At 42.5% G+C, this 19680-nt stretch overlaps 1 protein-coding gene across 1 annotated transcript in view; it reads right to left on the bottom strand.

Annotated features, from left to right (window-relative positions):
• The window catches only part of PLEK (pleckstrin), a 23128-nt gene extending 6938 nt beyond the window's left edge, over positions 1 to 16190 (bottom strand). Inside the window, exons 1-7 of the mRNA XM_010574779.1 lie at positions 16113 to 16190; positions 15633 to 15801; positions 11783 to 11938; positions 5727 to 5908; positions 3948 to 4039; positions 3020 to 3204; positions 1260 to 1364 (exon numbers count right to left, since the gene is read on the bottom strand). Coding sequence (XP_010573081.1) covers positions 1260 to 1364; positions 3020 to 3204; positions 3948 to 4039; positions 5727 to 5908; positions 11783 to 11938; positions 15633 to 15680 — 768 coding nt within the window. The 5' untranslated portion in view covers positions 15681 to 15801; positions 16113 to 16190. The remainder of the gene's footprint in view (positions 1 to 1259; positions 1365 to 3019; positions 3205 to 3947; positions 4040 to 5726; positions 5909 to 11782; positions 11939 to 15632; positions 15802 to 16112) is intronic.
• Positions 16191 to 19680: the final 3490 nt, after the last annotated feature.

Below are 19680 nucleotides of genomic sequence, written 5' to 3'. Positions count from 1 at the left end.
CTCCCCCATCCCACTGGTTGGGGGGAAGTGAGTGAGCGGCTGCGTGGTTAGTTGCTGGCTGGGGTTAAACCACAACAATGCCTCATTGCTTTTAGCACATCTAGATTTTCCCCACCCATCATTTCAGTCTTGGAAACAGGCATTCTCAGCAGAAGCAGTGACACTTCCAAGCAGTGATCCACAACTCACTGAGGGTGACCAAATCCAGACTAACACTGGTGGAAGACTGTCATGAATCACTTCCTCTTGGCATTTCAAAACAATAGTTTCTTAATTAACTACACCGTCTGCAAGAAAGCTCTTACTAACTAGGCAGAGGTGAATGTGACAGGGTAAAAGTTAGCAGCAACACCCATATCCAATTTCTTCCATTGCTTTTGAGTAATCTGATTAAGCAAGAGACAAGTGAGCACCACCAAAAAGTTCTTAGGCTCTCAAGGTATATTTTAACAGTGGAAGTTCAGACTTGATATTAGGAAGCATTTCTTTACAAAGAGAGTGATCAAACACTGGAACAGGCTTCCTAGAGAGGTGGTCAATGCCCCATGTCTGTCAGTGTTTAAGAGGCATTTGGACAATGCCCTTAATAATATGCTTTAACCTTTGGTCAGCTCTGAAGTGGTAAGGCAGTTAGACTAAATGATTGTTGTAGGTCCCTTCAAACTGAACTATTCTATTCATTGAAGAATCCTGGTGTTGCCTTCAGTTCACTACTACCTGTCTGTAGTGGCCTCAGAAAGTAAGGATTTTACCATGAAGTTCACTGTATTGCTTAAAGTTTTGCTGGAAAGGAAGGTATACAGTTATCTTCCGTCTTACGGATGGGACAGGATCAAGCGTTAGTGACTGAAAGGACTGCTTTGCTTAGGTATGCTAAAAAAGCCTGTGAAAAGTGGCAGCTGAATCCAGTTGTGTGTCCAAAGGGACACTGGATTGGCAGCCTTTTTACCAGTTCAGTTCTGCATTGTACCAATGACTTGTTGCATCTCCTGCTTTAGCACTCTTTCCTAATTAAAACTATAAACTGTCTTATTTCATAATAAGAGCAATAAACCTTGCAACGTTCGGCAAAAGCTCTGCTGCCATGCTACAGCAAACGTTCTTTCTGCAAAGGCAAGAGGAACAGAGAAGAAACCTGTCAAGTGTGGAGATGGCACAGACTAGTTTCTCTCTTCTCTAAAGCTTTTAGGTGTAAAAGAGTAATCTTGTATCCATGCAACATCATCCCAGTGACAGGATGGAACATGTGCAATACTGACCTGTTTCAGCAAACATCCTTGTTTGACTACTATGCCTCTGAATTCTTCTTTCAGGACCACATCATCATCACTAGAATTTCCCTCGCAGAAAAACCCACTGTCTGGCTGCATGACCACAAGAGAAAATTCAGAAGTTACACAGCTGCTGCATGTTTATGTACATGTACAAATCTGGCTTCCCTCCACTCTGTTTTTTTCCACCCAAAAAATCAACTCTTTTACTGGAAAAATCTCCCAGTGAAGTTGAAGAGCTCTCCAAGTCATCATGGAAGCATTTCAGTGTGAGGCAGGAATACACCAATGGGTCTCAGGGCATCTGAAGAGAGCTGGAGCACCTGTGTATATGTCAGTGCCTCCGTTCTCCATGATCCTTGGTGTCACATTTCCTCCATGATGGACAGGCTGCCTCAATCCCATAATGTCACACATTTTTCAATGCACAGGCAGCAGTTCATATGAAGCAATGCCAGCACAGCCAATACACTCCAGGCTGGCCATCCCTGCTACAACACACCCTTCCTCTTCCGCCATCCATCACAACCATCTAGAATTTGGGAAGAAGAAATACTCCATGTAGGCTGTCTTCTCCAACCACAAGAACTGCCCCTAGTTTTTGAAATTTGCAATTTTCTAGAACTGTGATGTTGTGATGTGTGCACTGAGCACAGGCTATCTCAGGATCCATGCATCACATCCATTCCACACCAGACAAATTGTGATGCTACTTACTGAAACCTTACATTATTCAAATGATGTAAATGTAGGTAACCATTCGTATGGCTTTGAGTAAACATCTGTGGTGCCTACTTCTATGACAGCAAGTTAGATATTGACCTGCTGTGATCTCCTCACACCACATTGGTATTGAATCAAACTAGAGACAAGCTGAAAGTGAGCAGAGTGCACATGGGCTGCTAGAAGTGTCCCAGGTAGCCAGGAGCTGAGATGGCCACAAGGCTGCCTTCACCAGCAGTATCTCTACTTCCATTGCTGCACAGGTAGTCTCCCTACCACAGACACATTCTAGGAAAACAAATGAAGTAATGGGAGAGTTACTTTGCTGAAGTCAAGTGATTCTATGTGGTAAATATAAACAGAATTATAATATTCAAGCATTTTTACTTAATAGAAGGCATACTTTTTTATTAGTGTAAGTTCATAAGCCAAACTTTTTTTTAAAACAGTATTTGACTGTGATCGTGATATTGCAAGTTCTTCAAATCAATCTACAGAATATGAAGCAATAAATTGAAAAGATTGGGTGAGCTACCCAGGACAGGTGTTACTGGGGGATATTAAAAACTTTTGCTTCTTCGCTCACAGGCAAGCTGTGTGCACACACGTGCTGAGTCAGATTTGATGGCTTTGCCCAAAAATGGGTTTGTAGCTTGTGCCACTCTGAGAAACCCCATGATAATGAATTACTCTCTTCCCTTCCACTGAATCATCAGGAAAACTGATGGCTAAATTCTGGTCACTGCTAAAATTACCAGGAACAAAGTCTAACTTAAAAAGAACCCACCTTGATCTCAGCACTCAGTTCACACTTAGAAGAGTGCCAGAAAAAAATGTCCTGCCTACAAATATTAAAGTAAGCCAGTTCATTCTGAGCATCATGTAGAGAATGACAATTAACACGGATCTCTCCATTTCTGTACAATCTTTCCTCCAGGACTTAAGAAGCCTGACAAGAAGCCTGAGAAAAGCAGAGCATCAGTAAGTCTGAAACAATAAAAAAAGAAACAGAATACAACACTCACAAAGTAATAGTAAGCATCGCTGAGATCTAAGAAGGGGGTGTCTGACAGGCCCTCGGCAGCAGCCTTGGATGTATCCCCTGCAGGCTGTAGGTAGCCTTCACTCAAGAGCGAGGAGGCAAGCATGAGACCTTCTTTGCGATTTCGGATGGAGTTGCTGGACACCAGCCAGTCAATCACACAGGTGCCTTGTTACAAAGGAACAAACAGTATGAGCCACAAATGAAGACAGACACGAAGAAGCTTAAAAATCCACAGGCAACAAGCCTACTCCATCTATTCAGCAATCTCCTGAAAGATGTTCTTAGTGACAACACAGAGAGCTAATCTGGAAAGGTGCCTGGGTCATCCAGTGAGGCACAGCCGATCTGACTGATGGCAGGGGCCAGTACAACTCCTGAACACTGTACCTGAGGGAGAAGAGAGCTGGGAGGGGATGGAGGACTGAACTGGGAAGGGACAGGGACTGGGGAAGTATGAAGGACAGCCAAGCCTGGAGAAAGCAGTCTTCCAGGCTGCTATGTTACTGTCACAGTGCTGTCAAAACAGGGTGACTTCCAACTCTAGCACCCCAGATTTGACTTGGAGCAGGACAGGAATTACAATGTGACACAGTTTGTTGATGAAAAATTCAGAAAGGAATAATTCTACTGGAGTTAAGTGTTTCATGCAACTTTCTACAAAGATCTACTTCCATCTTTCTGGCACTGGTTAAATTTCTTCCTCCTCTCTTGCTTATCATGGCCATAACTGAACACTTTTTCAACCTTCATCTTTTGAGAACCTCCTGCGTTGGTCAGGAAAACATCTGCCAGGTTTTCTTCTCAAACTTCTCTGTGCTCTACAGAGCTTAGAGCTATTTTATCTATCTTTAGCCTCTTGGCCCTGTGCTCCCTTTATCGTATGGAAAAGAAGGACAAGAACTCCTTACCTGTAAAGCAGTGATTGAACACTTTTTTATCTTTTTCCAGTTTCAACTCCTTTATTCCCTTTTCAGGATCTTTCATTGAGAGGTACAAAGCACTGTGCATAAAAAGAACCACAGAAACTGTTAGCAAATAAAAAGCTTTAGCTAGTTCATACAATATCATTGTCATTCACAGGGTCTTCATGTTTTGCTGGCATATTGACCTCTGCAGAACTATAGCATGGCTTAGTTTAATCTCCTGAAAAATTTACGTTGCAAAACCTAGAGGCCTCACTACATCACTGTCACAGCTGCAGGAGCAGAGTGGGGAGTGCACAAATGGCTCACCACACCCCCATATTTTGAGAATGGAACAACTTGTGGTGACTGTAGTGTGAAGAGAGGAACACCCACTGCTGAGGCACCCTCACAGGGCCCCACAGCCTCTGCGCTGATAGGGGAGCTCACTGCTTTGCTACATTCCCCCAAAGGTCCTTGGCTGAGCAGAAAATCTATAACTGTGACATCTCCTAGCCTGTATGCTCTCAGAGGCCCCAAGTAACCTCAGTGACCCCAGTCTGACTTCCTTCCTCCCACCCACTTTTCACTTGCTCAGAACTCTAATTCCTTGGAGCTCTGGAATGACAAGGACGAATATTAAATGTCACAGGCTAAGTCCTTTGGCCTGTTAGTCAGGGTGATCCTCTGCTGAAACCTGTGAAGTCAGATTTAGTTGGATCTTGGCCCTATGCAGTTTTACTGTCCTCTAAGGAGCACTGCAGGCTCATTTGTATCTTCGTATTTACTGCTCAGAAGCAAAAAATAAGTTGTCCCTGATTTTTTAAGTACTGACAAACAGATGGCTTCCTGTGTGTGCCCTTTATCTCTTGTTCCCCCTTTGCTAGTTCCAAGTTCTCTGACAGGCACCACTCTCCCCTCACTATCCAAAAACTAGGCTAACATCAGTGTTTCTCTGAAAAGCAAACAAAAGGTTTAAAATATTTCTGCAATAAATTATATATTGTATAAAAATGCCTCTCCTGGAAGAATCACACTTTGGCTGGGCTCTCCTTTTGCACTGCAGTGTGCTCAGAAACCTCCTTATCAGCAAAATCCTTTGATAAATAAGCAAGTTTTGGTAAAAGATGATGTATTAAAAATGATTTTCCCAGTTCTGATTGCTAGCTCATTTCTGCCACATTATATGCTCTGAAACTGTTACGACATGCAGAAGGGACTCTGAGGAAAACCAGAGAGGTAGCATGGGCAAACACGCTGTCGTGGTTTTAGCCCAGCCGGTAACAAAGGACCACGCGGCCGCTCGCTCACTCCTCCCGCCCCCCTCCGGTGGGATAGGGGGGGAAGACGGAGGAGAGAAAAAAAACCCCAAACCTGGAACCTCGAGGGTTGAGATAAAGGCAGTTTACTGGAACAACACAAAGAAATTGCAACAACAACAACGGTACTAATGAAAGAGTATACAAAAAGAGTGATGCACAGTGCAACTGCTCACCACCCGGGACCCGACGCTCCGCCACTTCCCCCACCGAAAGTAGAGACCAGCCCCCGGCCGCTCCCCATTTATATACTGAGCATGATGTCACATGGTATGGAATAGCTCCTTGGCCAGTTCAGGTCAGCTGCCCCGGCTATGCCCCCCACCTCCCAGGTTCCTGTAAAAATTAACTCTATCCCAGCTGAACCCAGGACACATGCTCAATAGTTCTTCCAGACTGAGCTTACATATCTCGAACACTCCCTGTGGATGGAAGTAAATGAGGGAGCAGAGCTATGAGAACAAACCTCAGGTTGATTGTTTCAGGCAGTCTGATAGACCTTCTTGTGGATTTTCTGGCAAACCTTTGGCCTCCATCTATGCAATGAATTGCTTTCTTGATATCCCGTACCCAGGCATCTCTCTCCTCCAGGTAGGCAGCTTGAAAAAAGTGGTCCTGCTGCTTGGCTGCAGTGAGCTTGAAGACAAACTGGAGTGATAAATGTTTTATTAAAAGTTACTTTGGAATAGCCAGTTGGGCATGATTAACCTAGTACCACCACGACATACAGCCTACCTGTGCCTAAGGGACTACAGAAAGTGCCTTAGAGCCACAGTTAAAAAACTCTGAAGAAGTACATGAACAGGCAGTGCAGATAACTGACTCCTTTTGTTATTTCCCTCTGAGCAATCCTAACATTGTCAGTACAGCCACGGTGAGTGGCACTGATACAGCTGCTGATTTTAACTTTTGCTGGGAAGTTCAACACAGCTGAAAGGCTGAAGTGCCCAGCCCCTGCAGGCTTACAGTGGGTGTAAATTCATCTTAATGTTTATAGAGATGTGGTCAGCCTGAAGGAGGAAAAAAACAAACAACCCCACATCATGTTGCTCAGCTACTGATTCACAAGGGGAGAAAAGGTCACAGTCACATTGGATAGTAGCTGAACACATTTGCAGCCTAGCAAACCTAGCTTGGTAGGGAGATGATACATCCATACCTTGGCTACACCTTATGATCATCTCCTATGTAAACACATCAGCAACAATGGAAAGACTGTATTTCCCCAAAATGAGAAAAGGTCTTTTAAAGGTAGTTCTAAGCAGAAAAAATAACACCTACCTGGAAAAAAACCCACAAAGTTCACATTGTTTGATCTCGTTTTCATCCAGTGATCTTTTGGGTGGAAAAACCTGGATCTAATTACTCAGTCAAGAGGGTTTCCACTTCCTCTAAAATATAGTTCCCTGTAAGTGGAACTGTAATTTGTTCCGTAGTTGTATTAGAATAAATACAACAGGTTCTGACTCAGCAGGCATCTAAAAATGACAGGCTAATCAGCAAGCAAACAGCATGGCTTTATGAGGGCAAGTAAAGTAGAAACTATTGTCAAAGAGCAGAGAGTGGTGTATCTACAGCAATGAAATCAAAACACTGAATGAGTCTACTGAAGCCTGCATTTGTAAATGGCACATTTCTGAACATCCCTAATACACATCTTCCAGATTGTTGCCAATGAGAAAAATTCTGACACCCTAAAATTGTGCAGAAGTCCTGCTGACTTTCATGGAAGACAGATTTCAAACTTACAAAGCATTGGGTCCTCAAAAATCCATTTCAGACAGAAAAGTAACCATTTCTTATCTGACACTGTTCATATTTCCAGCAACAGCCACCTTTTCTATCATACAGTAAAGAGCTACATCCTGAAAATCAATGTACAGTGCATATGAAAAGCAAACAGACAGATCTCTCCAAATCCTAATATCCAAGAGTCACGCTAACACACCAGATTAACAGAATGAAATATCAAAGCATTAAAGCAAGCTTTTACCAAAGGAAAAATCAGCATTCTTGAAGTCAAAGAGCTGAGAAGCATCGTACAGTGAAATCCTAAAGAAGAGTTTTTATTTCCAGTACACAGAGGAGACTGGGAAAGCTTTCTCTTAACTTTAGCTTTCAGAAAGCTAGGCTACTAAGCTAGACATCCAGGCTTCCTCTGAAATTGGTGAAGAGGTTGAGTCTCCAATCCTAGAAGTGACTAAGTCTCCCTCTGATGATGCGTATCTGTTTGTGCTTTTGAGAAAATTAAACCATTAGACTGAACTAAACAACAACATTTTAGATAGTTCAAGTTAGGACAAATGAATCTGACTATGAGCAACCTTACATGATAATACTATCCACAGGAAAGCCATGGGCAAAACAGAGAAAGCACAAGTATAGCAAAATTAACATCACATTAAGAATGATCAAACTTCAGATCAAGAACAGCGAACAGTGGTAAATGCATTTTGAAATATAATCTCAAAATATGCAGTTGCAGCCTCTTCTGAACAGGCTATATCTCTGTTTAACAAATCCAAGATTGCTTACTTTCCCCTCAGCACCTGCTTTTTACAATTGATTTAGTAAACAAAGTGTGTTGGCGATGAGCTCTGAGGTTTCAAGCTACACCTGATGCAGATACACAAGCCAATTCAAAAAGCTGAAATCTAACCAGATGAATGTAAAAATCTGCTCATGGCTCAATAGTTCCTGCTCCAAACTGGGCTCAAATGAGTGAGACTGGACTTAAAACTGACCTAATTTTCACCCTACAGAACTCCTGTGCTAAAAATATACTTTCATTTCTAGCCATATGAAGTAAATGTATGCAAACCACTAAGAATCAGAATAATTCCCATAAGAGGAAGAACTGTATGTTTTGGCATGTAACCAATGAGAAGGCAGGATGGAATGCAGAGGCATTGGATTCAGCAGTATAGCAAAGCTGTAAAATGTAAGATATAAAAATCAACACACTACATTTTCAAGGAATACATGTAGAAATTTATGTTTAATCATATTGGGCAGTAACTGCTTCTAAGAACAATCCCAGTGATGGCATTGCTCATATGAATAAGCATGTTGCAGTTTTGACTGAACAGTGCAAATTTTAAGAGAAAATAAGTCTCCAGGGCTGTTGGTCTATGGGCTTGATCTCACCAACTCAATAAGGAGGATCTGCTCCAACACCTGCTGAAGTTGTTCGGATCGCTTCCATTGACTTCAGCAAACTCTGCATCAGATTTTACTTATGAAAAGGTGTTTTGGGTGCCTCAACCCCCAGGTCTGACATCCTTCCTTTTATCTGTATTTTCCCTCAGAAAAGGCCCCAGCAACTAAAATGAACCATAATGTAAAACTCATTATGTAAACTCATAATGTGAAATGAAGCATAATGTAAAATTCATTGCAGTCAAAGGAACAATCCTCAAAGACTTCATCACCCTTTCATACAGATGTAAAGCATCTTCTGCAAACTGGTACATTCTCAAGCAACTCTTAGGGCAGGTAAGGATCTCTCTCTGGATGTCTGCCTTCAGCAGACATCAGATACTGCAGACAGCAGATACTTCAGACCTCTCTGCCTATTTTGTAGAATGCACATATGCTGGTGAATTATTTTTTCATTATTGTTAAATGTGTTACTGTTCCTGACATTCCCAAACAACTACTATAGACCAATACTGATGTCAGTGCCTCTGTGGGAGTCAAAAAAAAACCAAACAAAAAAATCCACAAAACTGTTTGAAAAGGAATGCTTTGTGGGAAAAACTTAATTTCTACCATTATAACGTAGGATCTGTGATACTCTTGAACATAGTACCCTTCTCCCCATGCATTATACCTCATATATAGAGTAAGGAGTGCTGTGCTGAGGCTTGTTAATTAGATAATATAGGAACATGGTTTCAAATCAGCAGAAATAGAACGAAATGTGTGCAGATATACTTATTTCTGTTCCTTTATTTGGTTATTTAATGTTCCTGCGCCATGCTCTAGTTCCTAGATGTAATTACACTTCACCTTTATTATTTATGGTTTGCAAAAGATGTAAAGCCAAGTGCTGTAACAAAGAGCTCCCAGCGGGCACCCAGGCAATGCACTGACACACAGCCATGCTGGCTGAAGCAGAAGGTCAGATCCAAAGCTGCAGGGGTTAAACAGTAAGGTTTGCCCAGCTATGCCCAAGGGTGGCTCAGGCAGGAGCTGTTAGCAATAAAGAAGAGTAAACGGGCTTGACCAGCAGTCAATCTCAAACCCTTTTGAATCAGTTGGACAATCACCCTTGCCAGCTCAGGGATCAAAAAATCTATGATGGGCATGGGGTGGTGTCCTGGTTTCAGCTGGAATAATTTTCTTTCTAGTAGTTGGTATAGTGTTATGTCTTGGATTCAGTATAAGAAGAATGTTGATAACACACTGTTGTTTTCAGTTGTTGCTAAGTAGTGTTTAGACTAAGTCAAAGACTTTTCAGCTTCTCATTCCCAGCCAGCAAGAAGGCTGGAGGGACACAAGAAGTTGGGAGGGAACACAGCCAGGACAGCTGACCCAAACTGGCCAAAGGGGTATTCCATACCAGGTGACATTGTGCCCAGTATATAAACTGTGGGGAGTTGGCTGGGGCCGGGGGGTGGGGTGGATCACTGCTCAGGAACTAACTGGGCATCAGTCGGCAAATGGTGAGCAATTGCATTGTGCACCATTGTATAGTCCAATTCTTTATTATCATTATTATTTTCTTCCTTTCTGTCCTATTAAACTGTCTTTATCTCAGCCCATGAGTTTTGCTTTTTTTCCCCGATTCTCTCCCCCATCCCACTGGGTAGGGGGTAAGTGAGTGAGCAGCTGTGTGGTGCCTAGTTACTGGCTGGGGTTAAACCATGACAGGTGGGAATGCATGATTGTGCAATTCTCCTTCCAAGTGTGATAATACAGTCTCCTTCTATGGACAACTCCCAGTACTTGGGAGAGAGCTAGGAAGCAGGTAGCTTTTGATGATCCTGCTCTGGGTGGGATTTCCAAGGTAATGGTCTTCTAAAATTTTTTGTTCCCAGGAGAAGCAGTCATCTACAATGTCTTTAACTCAGCACAGGGTTAACAGCAATCTTTATTCTCTGCCCCATCCTTTTATTGTACTGCCTCAAAGAGAGCTTTTAAGTTAAGACCCCCTTTTTCTTAATAGATGTAAGTCTAAAAAGACTCTGTAAGAATCAACTTTTTTTATATATAAATATGGGGTCTACACAAAGAAGGAAAAAAAAAAGAAAAATAAAAGAAAGAAGTAGAAGAAAGAAAAGAAGAAAGGAGGGAAAAAGGAAAGCCAGCAGGTCCAAACCTGACACCAGGGACCCTGACTCCACTTGCCACAAAACCTAAGGACAGATATAATTCTCCCCACTTTATTTATATGAGAAAGTGAAGCTTACTGTCTCATGCAGTCTCTCACACTTTCTTTCTGTTCTAATGCTCTCAGAGACTTCTCTCTTTAGTCAGGCATCCTTGCAGTAAATTTCTTTAAACTGTAATTGGATAATCTTCCAGATTCTGGGAGAACCCTTTGTCAGAGGAATTCCTGGGGGGTATAATGCCTATTCGATGAAACTGAGTTGCTGAAATAACAAATGACTGACTAAAGATATGATTCTTTGCTCATACTAGAAATGCTGTTTTACCAACAACTATTTTTCAGGAACCTTATAACAAAATAAGTATGCTTGTACATTTATCTTCCTGTATCTTATTTTCTGTCAAATAAGACTCTGAATTTGTGAATATAGTGATTTGTGCATTTCACCGGGAATTGGGACCTCAGTCTGTGCACTTCCTACCCTCGACCTTAGAGATCCCAAAAGTGTAGGCAACATTTGAACTACTGTCTCTAAATCAGTTTTGCTTTTTGTTCGCTCTCTCTGAGTGTAGGCGTGACTCTCAGTCACTTGCAAAAGCCCTACAAGAAACAATGCAGTGTGCAATTAATACAGATTGCATGAATGTGAAGTGTGTGGGGTCGGGTACTTACCAAATGGTAATAAAAAGGTTTGGAATTACAGCTTTATGTGGGCATTTGTGTCACAGCATTTATCTCCTTCCTGTCTGAGCAAGCCAGTTGTTGCTCTTTGGCAGTAAATAAATGCTTCCACTGCTCATGAAATAGCTTCCCACATCTTTATTCTGTGGCAGCTAGATTTATATTTAATACAGGAGTTGCACCATTCAGCTGCTAAGTGTCCTCACAACAATATAATTTGGCTCTGCTCTCTGACAGACTGAGACTTAAAAAAAAAAAAAAAAAAAAAGGGAAAAAAGAAAAAAATCACTTTCTGAATTGGTCCTCTTGAAGTACCCTGAATTTTTCCTGAGCAGTCACACCTTTCGAACATGACACAAGTCCAAGCCTGCTTGTGACTTTCTAAGGCAAGCAAGAGTTGCCACTAGGATAAGTGCAAGGAATTTGTAACCACCACCCTTGTGCCCCTTCAGTGCCTCCAGGAGTATAAGTATACTGTCAATAATTGTTATTTAAAAAGTACTTACCATTCTTTTGCCAAAATCATGGCATGGGCTGTTAATAGAGCTTCCTTTTAGTGGGACCATCCCTTTGGGGCTGTTGTCAGCCTTCCGCTTGTAGAATTCAATTCCATCTTCTAAAAGCACAACCCACATCGGCTTCCAGGTATTAAACATGCTGCCCTGCATCAGTAAATCACCGTGTATATTATGTTCAATAAATCACTCTTCACATGATACCCACTGAAGATATGACCTTCCAGGGAGTGTCTGACTGACACTAAAATAGCTATAGTTAGTGTCTCAACGGGAACATACCACAACCACACCCATCTTACTATGCAGTTAAAAACCATTGTTGTTATTCTTCTGACCACCATTAATTTCCCCTTGTAGTCACCCCAGCCATAAGTTTTTCCAAAATCGCATTGCCTGCCCCAGCAGGTGTTTCTCTTCAGTATCAGTTAGTCCCAACCAGTGTCTTCAAGATGACATAGTGGCAATATTATGAATAAAGCTCAAAATTTCTGGATGTGAACTGGCACATTAGGACTGCCTCATTAAGTTGGGCATCCTGTGCTGTATTTAGGACTTGATGCTACAATACAGTCAGTCACTGAGGCTTGGCTCTCTGATAAGAAAGCACACATCTCAGACGATTTCTAGACATATAAGAACAAACTGTAAGAGTAATGAACAGTTTAAGGGCTTGAGGCTGCAGATCTCCAACTGCTGTGTTGAGGAACTGAGGTGCTTCATTTCATCTTTTAAAGCTTTTACTTCCTATTCCTGAAACACGGCTGTTAGATGTAAGACATACAGAGAAAAAGATAGGGCCAGATCCTACATACAGTGAAACACACAGCAAAACTCTCAGGGGCTTAGAGAGGAACAAGCTGTCTCTCCGTGTTCAGCACAATTAACCACTAGAATTACTAAGACTGTTGCACTCTAGTTAGAAGGCCTCTCTCGTCCTGCCTGCAACCAGCTTCAGAAGTGGTCACAATCCCAGATACCCAAGTGACTTTACTGCTCAGCCAAGTGAACATTTAGATATGCTGAATACCAACAACTCCTCTGAAGAGTTACCAAAGTGCAACCAACATTTGTGGTCCTCAAATCAGAGGCCATTCTTCAAAAATATTAACTTCCCTTGCTCTTTCTGTTACAAAGAGAGACCTAAATTTATCCTTCCCATCCTACAACTCCATCCACAGCATCCCTGTCCTCCTCAAACCATGGTGGCTGAGCAGTGCTAAAGATGCAGACGGAAGCAAAGCAGACACCTTTGTGCTGTGCAGATGGCTTGTTTTGATTTGTTAAACCTAAGAGCTGGGCAGAGTTAGTTATACTTGCATTTTGTATTTCTGCAGAAGCAAATGGGACAGAAACATGCCGAGTCTTTTTTTCTTATTCTCCAAATGAAACCTTTGTCTGTCACATCCTTTTTTGCTGCCCTACCTTCCAACAAAGGCCTTTTGCACTCTGAATCAGACCTTATGTTCAATTACAGGGTGGGGAGGGAAAACCGTCAGCTGAGATCTTATTAAGAGCAGGACCTGCTTCCAGCCTCTGCAGCCCTCACTGGAAGCAGAAGGTGCCCTACAAATGAATGCTACCTTCTGAAGGAAAGTCACTGCCCTGGGGGTTCTCTAGCTAAACAGGGAACTAAAAAAAGTCTCATCTGGGTACCACATATGGGTTGACTGCTGTTTTCTTTTGATTCTGGGTTGGTTTTTTTAATAAGCCATAAGAATTTACCATTTTTTGAGAGGCCAAATTGACACACTGGTTGCTTTTCTGCTAAGAAATCAATTCAGATGATGAGCCAAGACAAGAACTGTTGCAATTTCCTTTTGTTTGTGGGTTTAACACAGGTTATAGTACTTCTGCTCATAATCAGACAAGTCCATCAATTCCTGAAGACCAGACTCTGTCATGCTCTGCCAATGGAAGCCACCACAGGGCAGTGTTAGATTGGCAGTCTCAGATCCACACCACCAGCAAACCCAAACATGGTCACATTGTTCTCATCTAAAACATCTCATGAAAGACAAGCGAGTAGGATGCTGGATTTTATCTTCCTGGACTAAAAATCAAATTGTCACACCCACTCCAAAGACTGCAGATACAGAGCAGTGTTCAATGAATTGCTCCTGAAATCATTAGCCACTTTAAAAACACAAACAACTTCCCTTTGGTAGAACAACTTCTTTTTAGAAGATCTACAGCACTACAAGATTAAAAAATTAGCTGTTTCTTATGCTCAGAAGATGACACAAGGTCCCCAAAATATACAGAGGTTTAAGCTGACCTAAATCAACACTGAAGTCTGAACCCACATTTACTGGAGGTCACATTGTCCCAGTTAAAGCACTGATCCCCGAGCAAAACACTGTCCCCCAGCCTAATGTAAATATCAAGAGGAGAAAGTCAGTGACAAATGGCCTTCACTCTCTGCAAAGATCGCTGTGGCTGCATGGATGACTCCTTTGGGAGGTCAAATCCTTGGTTTCACTTTACAGGCACAAAGGAGAGGAGGAGAGTACATAATTAGCAGGTAAGGTTAATCAGAAGCATGCTTGTTCTTGCTGGAAGCTCTGGTTGTAGAATGCACAGCAGCCTCACTGATGTATCAAACAGCCGGTACCCGTCTGATCTGCATCTTCTGCTCTTTTTCCCTCCAGCCCTTCCTCTAGCATACTGCTGCTCCTCACCACCAGCATAAGCTCACTTCTGTAAGGACAGAGCCATCTATGAGGCTGTTCTAGGAAACGGGCACAATTTCCATTTCCCTGTTACCATTGCAGCAGCACTGAGCAGCAACTTTAGTAGTACCTGCACAGAGAGACTTTTGGGGGACCCAGCACCTATAGGAATGTGAGGCACTGACACTGGCACATCTGTATGCATCTTTTCCCCAGCATACCCAGCTGGGCACAGTTTGGGATTGTCCCACCGTCTAAGTTTCCAGCCATTCCCCTGTCATGGAGGAATATAGATCATGAGCCACTTCTCTATATATCAGGCCATTGGAACTAGATATCTGCAATCTACACAGCACGAATTTGGCGCTCTCCTTCCTCGTGACAGCATCACTGCAGCTTTGCAATTACTTTATGAACTTACTTCCTTTCAGTGTCAGTGGAAGTAAGACTGAGGAGTGGCCTCTTCATAACACTGGTCCCAGATTAGAGATCCCTCCAGCCAGCTGTTCTAGTGAGTGAAATTCTCATTTTGATGAGCAGAGATACCACAGGAGAGAGCTCTTCTCTTGCTCTAGGACTGACACTGTTTAGTTAGGCTGCTTTAAGCCAGACTGATGTCACTATAGATTTAAATGGAAGTCAAGGCTTTATCCCATGGGCTTTACCACAAAAGGCTCCAGAGCAGAGGTTGCTGTGGAGCAGCAACTGCCTTCCCAAAGAAGGGAAGTGCCTGTGGCCCCAGGCATTGTCTCTAGAACAAGGTGATCAGACCTCTTTAATCTCACTATGCTTCCTTGATGTTTAACTCGGAGATTAAGTGCAATCGAGTAGGCTGTGGCCATTTCAAGCTGTTACCTATTTTGCCAAGCTTCCACTAAGGGCATTAGGTTTCTTCATAAAAATACAAATCTTTTGATCCAAAGGTACATCTGAGATATGTGCAAAATGTCTTTTGTAGTATTCTGACAAGATATAACTGCTAACAAGTACCTCTATAATCACTAACACCACATTGTTTTACTGCTCAAGGAATTCTGTTCATTTGCCCTTTCTTTTTGGAAAAAATGATCCTTGTTTTAATAACTGAAACCAAAGTATGTTTCCCTACACCTCCCCAACCTCTTCAGAGTTAGCTTCCTCCTCCACTCCGTCCAAAACTGCCCACTTACCTTCTTAACCAAGTAGCCCTCCCTTATGCGCATTGGTTCTCGCTCCATGTCTGAGGCAATCCTGCTCTCAGGTCTATCAGCGCTGGCAGTTAAGTTCCTCTGGCAGCAAAGTCCGTGGGCTGGTGTTTTTACAGTACAGCTGTGTCACTTTCACAAGTTCCTCTGCCTGCTAATCACATGAAAACAAGCCCATTTCCTCTTACAGAGTGAGAGATAGGGAAACGCAGAAGCACATGTGTATTTATAATTTGCCTCTGACAGAACAGGCAACAGCCTGACAAAATGCTCAACTGTACCAAATATGGCCAGCCTTGATGACAGTGACCTGGGAGATTAAAAAAAGCATTTTAATGCCCAATCCCAGGAAATCAGGCCCATTTTGCAAATACATGAACTCTAGCAAAACAACAAACAGGGTGGCATGCTGTGTTGCTGCTTGGTGCGTGCCAAAAGGATCTCACAGACAGGTTTCCAACTCACCGGTTCTGTCACTTCATCCCATCTTTGAAGTCTGATGCCCAGTGGGTGAGCGGGTGGGGTCTGGCAGAGAGCTGGAGGGCCCTCACTTGGTTAATGACGATGCGCCCTCTGCTGATACAAGAAATTTGTTTATCGGACTTGATCAGCTTTTGGGGTTTGGTGCTGAAGCCTCCCAAAAAGGTTACCTGTCAAATAGGCATAAATGGATTAGACCAGCACTTTACATAAAGCACTGCAGAATGCCACTTTCTACGAGCATCTTTTACTTGCTGCAGAGCTCATTTGGCTATATTTGGTAAAAGATAAGGCAAAACTGTAATTTTCCAAAAGTTGGTATATACCAGAGCCACAATCCCTCTTCCCCATACAGAAGGAAGGGTGGTGGTATATGGGAGGCAATAAGGAGGCTGCTGCATTGCCAAGAGCATTCTCCCATGCACAAGACTCAAGTCACTTTTACAGCTGAGCCCACTGAGATAAGGGTTGAGCCCAGGATTACTCCATCTGGCACCTCTGCCGCTTGTAAAGATCCCCAAACAGGGACTTTTTCTGCAGACATTCCTGCTCTCCATTTGACTCTCTCTGTCTCAGCCTTTAGTCAGAAGTACACAGAAGTCTGACAAGGTCTGTGACAGAGGATCAGAAGATTAGAAGAGCCCTCAAAGACTTTCTCTAGCCATTCCTCACTGATGGCTATTTAGTGGTTCTCCCACAGATGAGACTCCACTCCTTCCTTGCTTATCTGTATTAGTGCTTCACTATCCCAACTGCTGAATGTTTCTCTTCACTGTCTGAACTGAGATTTTCCTTTCCAGATCTTTCTCAACTAACTGCTGCTTAAATGACCCCTCCAGTCTCATCTTCAGGCAGAGCACCTGTTTGTGTCAGCAGTCTCAGGCTATACACTTTGCAGCACATTCTGCCCAAAGCATACCTTTTTGTGATGATGAATTTATGCATCATTAGGTTGTTCAGGTCTTGTTTCTTGTAGATCCTACAGTCTCAGTACATTGTTCCTTTGCTCATGTAAATCATGCTGCTGTGAGGATCTAATTGCTATTAAAGGCCCTAGTTTCTGACCAAGCCAATCATCCATTAGGCAGTTTGCAAATCGAAGATTCAATATACGCTTTCCAATTCTCTGGCTGTCAAGTGTACTTGACATCAGCCAACAGATTCTAAAATTATTAGAGGGACAGAAACTCACACATAGCTAATAAAAGCTTCATGCTCTTTGGGAATAGAGCTAAAAGTAGTATTTTATCACTAAAAAGTGAGCAAAAAGCTTTGTGTCACATGCACAATAAAGAATCTGCCTACCAGTCCCAAGGCCTGGAATGAATTGAAGATGCATTCCAGAGTTGAGATGATCTGAGTTTCTGAGTTATATTTCTGTGAAGGCTCCTTTCATTTCCCATAAGCCTTAAAATGATGCTCGATGGACTCAGGAGATTCTTACTGTATAATGTCTTTCTTGGTCAGTAATTCCTTTTGCTTTAAGAAGGTGAATTATTTCCTTCTCTTCCCTTTCACTCCAGTGGTTCCATCTTTGGGAAAAGGCACACTTTTTTTTTTTCCTGTGATTGGATTAACGCAAAAATACAGGTCATAGACAACCACAACTCAGATTAAATACCTTTCACTGTATGGCTGGTAGCCAAACTATCCCTTTATTAGCTGGTTTGAGGCCATAACGCTACAGAGCTGGGGGTAAGCATTAGAGAACAAGAAGTGGCTCACAGTTAGCTCTTCCTTCTGTGTCTACCTTGCTGTCCCTCAGACCTGAGGAAAGGAAACCCTTTCCACAGCTGGAAGGGTTATGGGGAACAAAGACAAAGAAATCTGCCAGCATTTTCCTCCCTGCAGGCAGCCTCTGAGCAGGTTTTCCTGCTCGCCTGTCCCTACTAGTTCAGCGTTTGTGCTGAGTCAGGATAACAGGGCCCTGCACGATAAATTGATGATATAAAATGTCCAAGGACAGATCCTCTTCAATAGAATATCTGTATGACCTTATACTAAAAAGTGGTTTAATGTGAACAGAAAAGGATGCTGACTCCACAATTTCACAAAAGCTCAGTTTCTCATTTACCTGCATGAAAAGCCCTTGGAGGTGTGAAATGTGATTTTAGACACAGTGGCACCAAGCCAACGACTCCACAATTTAACATTAGCTACTTAAGCAACTCAGTGTCAAAGCATAAAATTACCTCCATCCAGTATTAGCTGGAAGCAACTATTTCTATAACACTTCTCTATACTGTTTCTATTTCATCTTCAAAGCTCAGCTACTCCTTCTGCCCTTCTACCTTATGTGTCCAGAACAATCCTTTTCTTTTAACACTAAGGCTTGGTTTCATTTATGACAGATCACCACAGGGGAATCAGCACTTCAGCTTCCCCCAGGCAGAAATGGCCTGATCAGCTAAATCATTCATGTGAAGCAAAATGGTCCTTAATCATACAGTGGCCATGGCAAGTGTGAGGGACAGCCTGGACTGCTGAAGCACATCTTCTTTGTGCAGCCATTCCTAAAGAGCAGCACCAGGCATGAGAGAGGAAGAGCTGTATTTCTTCCAGCTCTCCACAGAGGGGAGGAAAGAGCCTTGTCTGGCAGAAAGAGAAAGTAACCTGCATTGTGAAAACCTGCTATAACTTACCCTGTTCTCCCCATTTCTGTCCGAAGTAGGTAATGGTGCATGATGCTGGATTAGCAACATTTGTCACAATAGCACAATCTGCAACAGAGCTGAGCATCTTGGCTCAGTTTACTGGCGAGTGATCTGTTCTTGTACAGGAGATCTTGCTGCTGTATTTCCTCAGAGGATTCTGGTTTTTTTCTGCTACTTCAAGGTCCACTCCTGCAATCATTAAAAATAAAATAAAAAAAAGCAATCAACCACATTTATCTGAGCGAGAGATCTAGCTGAGAGACTGATGGGCATTTATACTGAAAATTGGAACCATATCTTTGCAATTAAATACGTCAGCTGCAAGGAATACAGGTGGTTTCTCAGCTTGTTACATCAGCTTCACTGCTCTCTCTACTAGCCCTTGCAGAGCTGTTCTTCAAACATGCTTGCTGCATTGTAAACGCCATAAGCCCACTCCATCTGTAGCAGAGCACGTGAGTTCTCCATAAATATGCATCTCCAGCAAATCCAGCTGCATTTCCAGGGGAAATTAAATCAAATGCTATATGTTCAAAATGATTGTCTACATGGGAAAAATAATATACACAAGTGGTTTGCAAAGGTGATAGAGACTGGGTCCAGCTTATAGTTCAGTAAAACCCTTTCTCACTTTTGCACAGAGGCAAAGGTCTCAAAAGAATTACAGTATTAAACTGAGAGCTGGCAGGTGCAAGTCTCAGCACAATTCACTCCATACGAATAACACATATGGCTATTTTTAGTGAATGAGAGATTGTGGCTTTGCATTCACTTCTCGAAAAGAAATCCCAAACCAGAACATTTCCAAATTTGCCACTGTGTTAAGAAAGGAACCAAAGAGGAGCAAGCATGAAAAGACTATTACAGGTATTGTCCACGTCACCTTGGAATCTGAATAC

This window comes from Haliaeetus leucocephalus, unplaced genomic scaffold (genome assembly GCF_000737465.1).
Source record: "Haliaeetus leucocephalus isolate CR32 unplaced genomic scaffold, Haliaeetus_leucocephalus-4.0 Scaffold450, whole genome shotgun sequence".
In the NCBI taxonomy this organism is placed as follows: Eukaryota; Metazoa; Chordata; class Aves; order Accipitriformes; family Accipitridae; genus Haliaeetus; species Haliaeetus leucocephalus.
The sequence above is the reverse complement of the archived record's forward strand: the minus strand, read 5'-3'. Positions and strand labels throughout refer to the sequence as shown.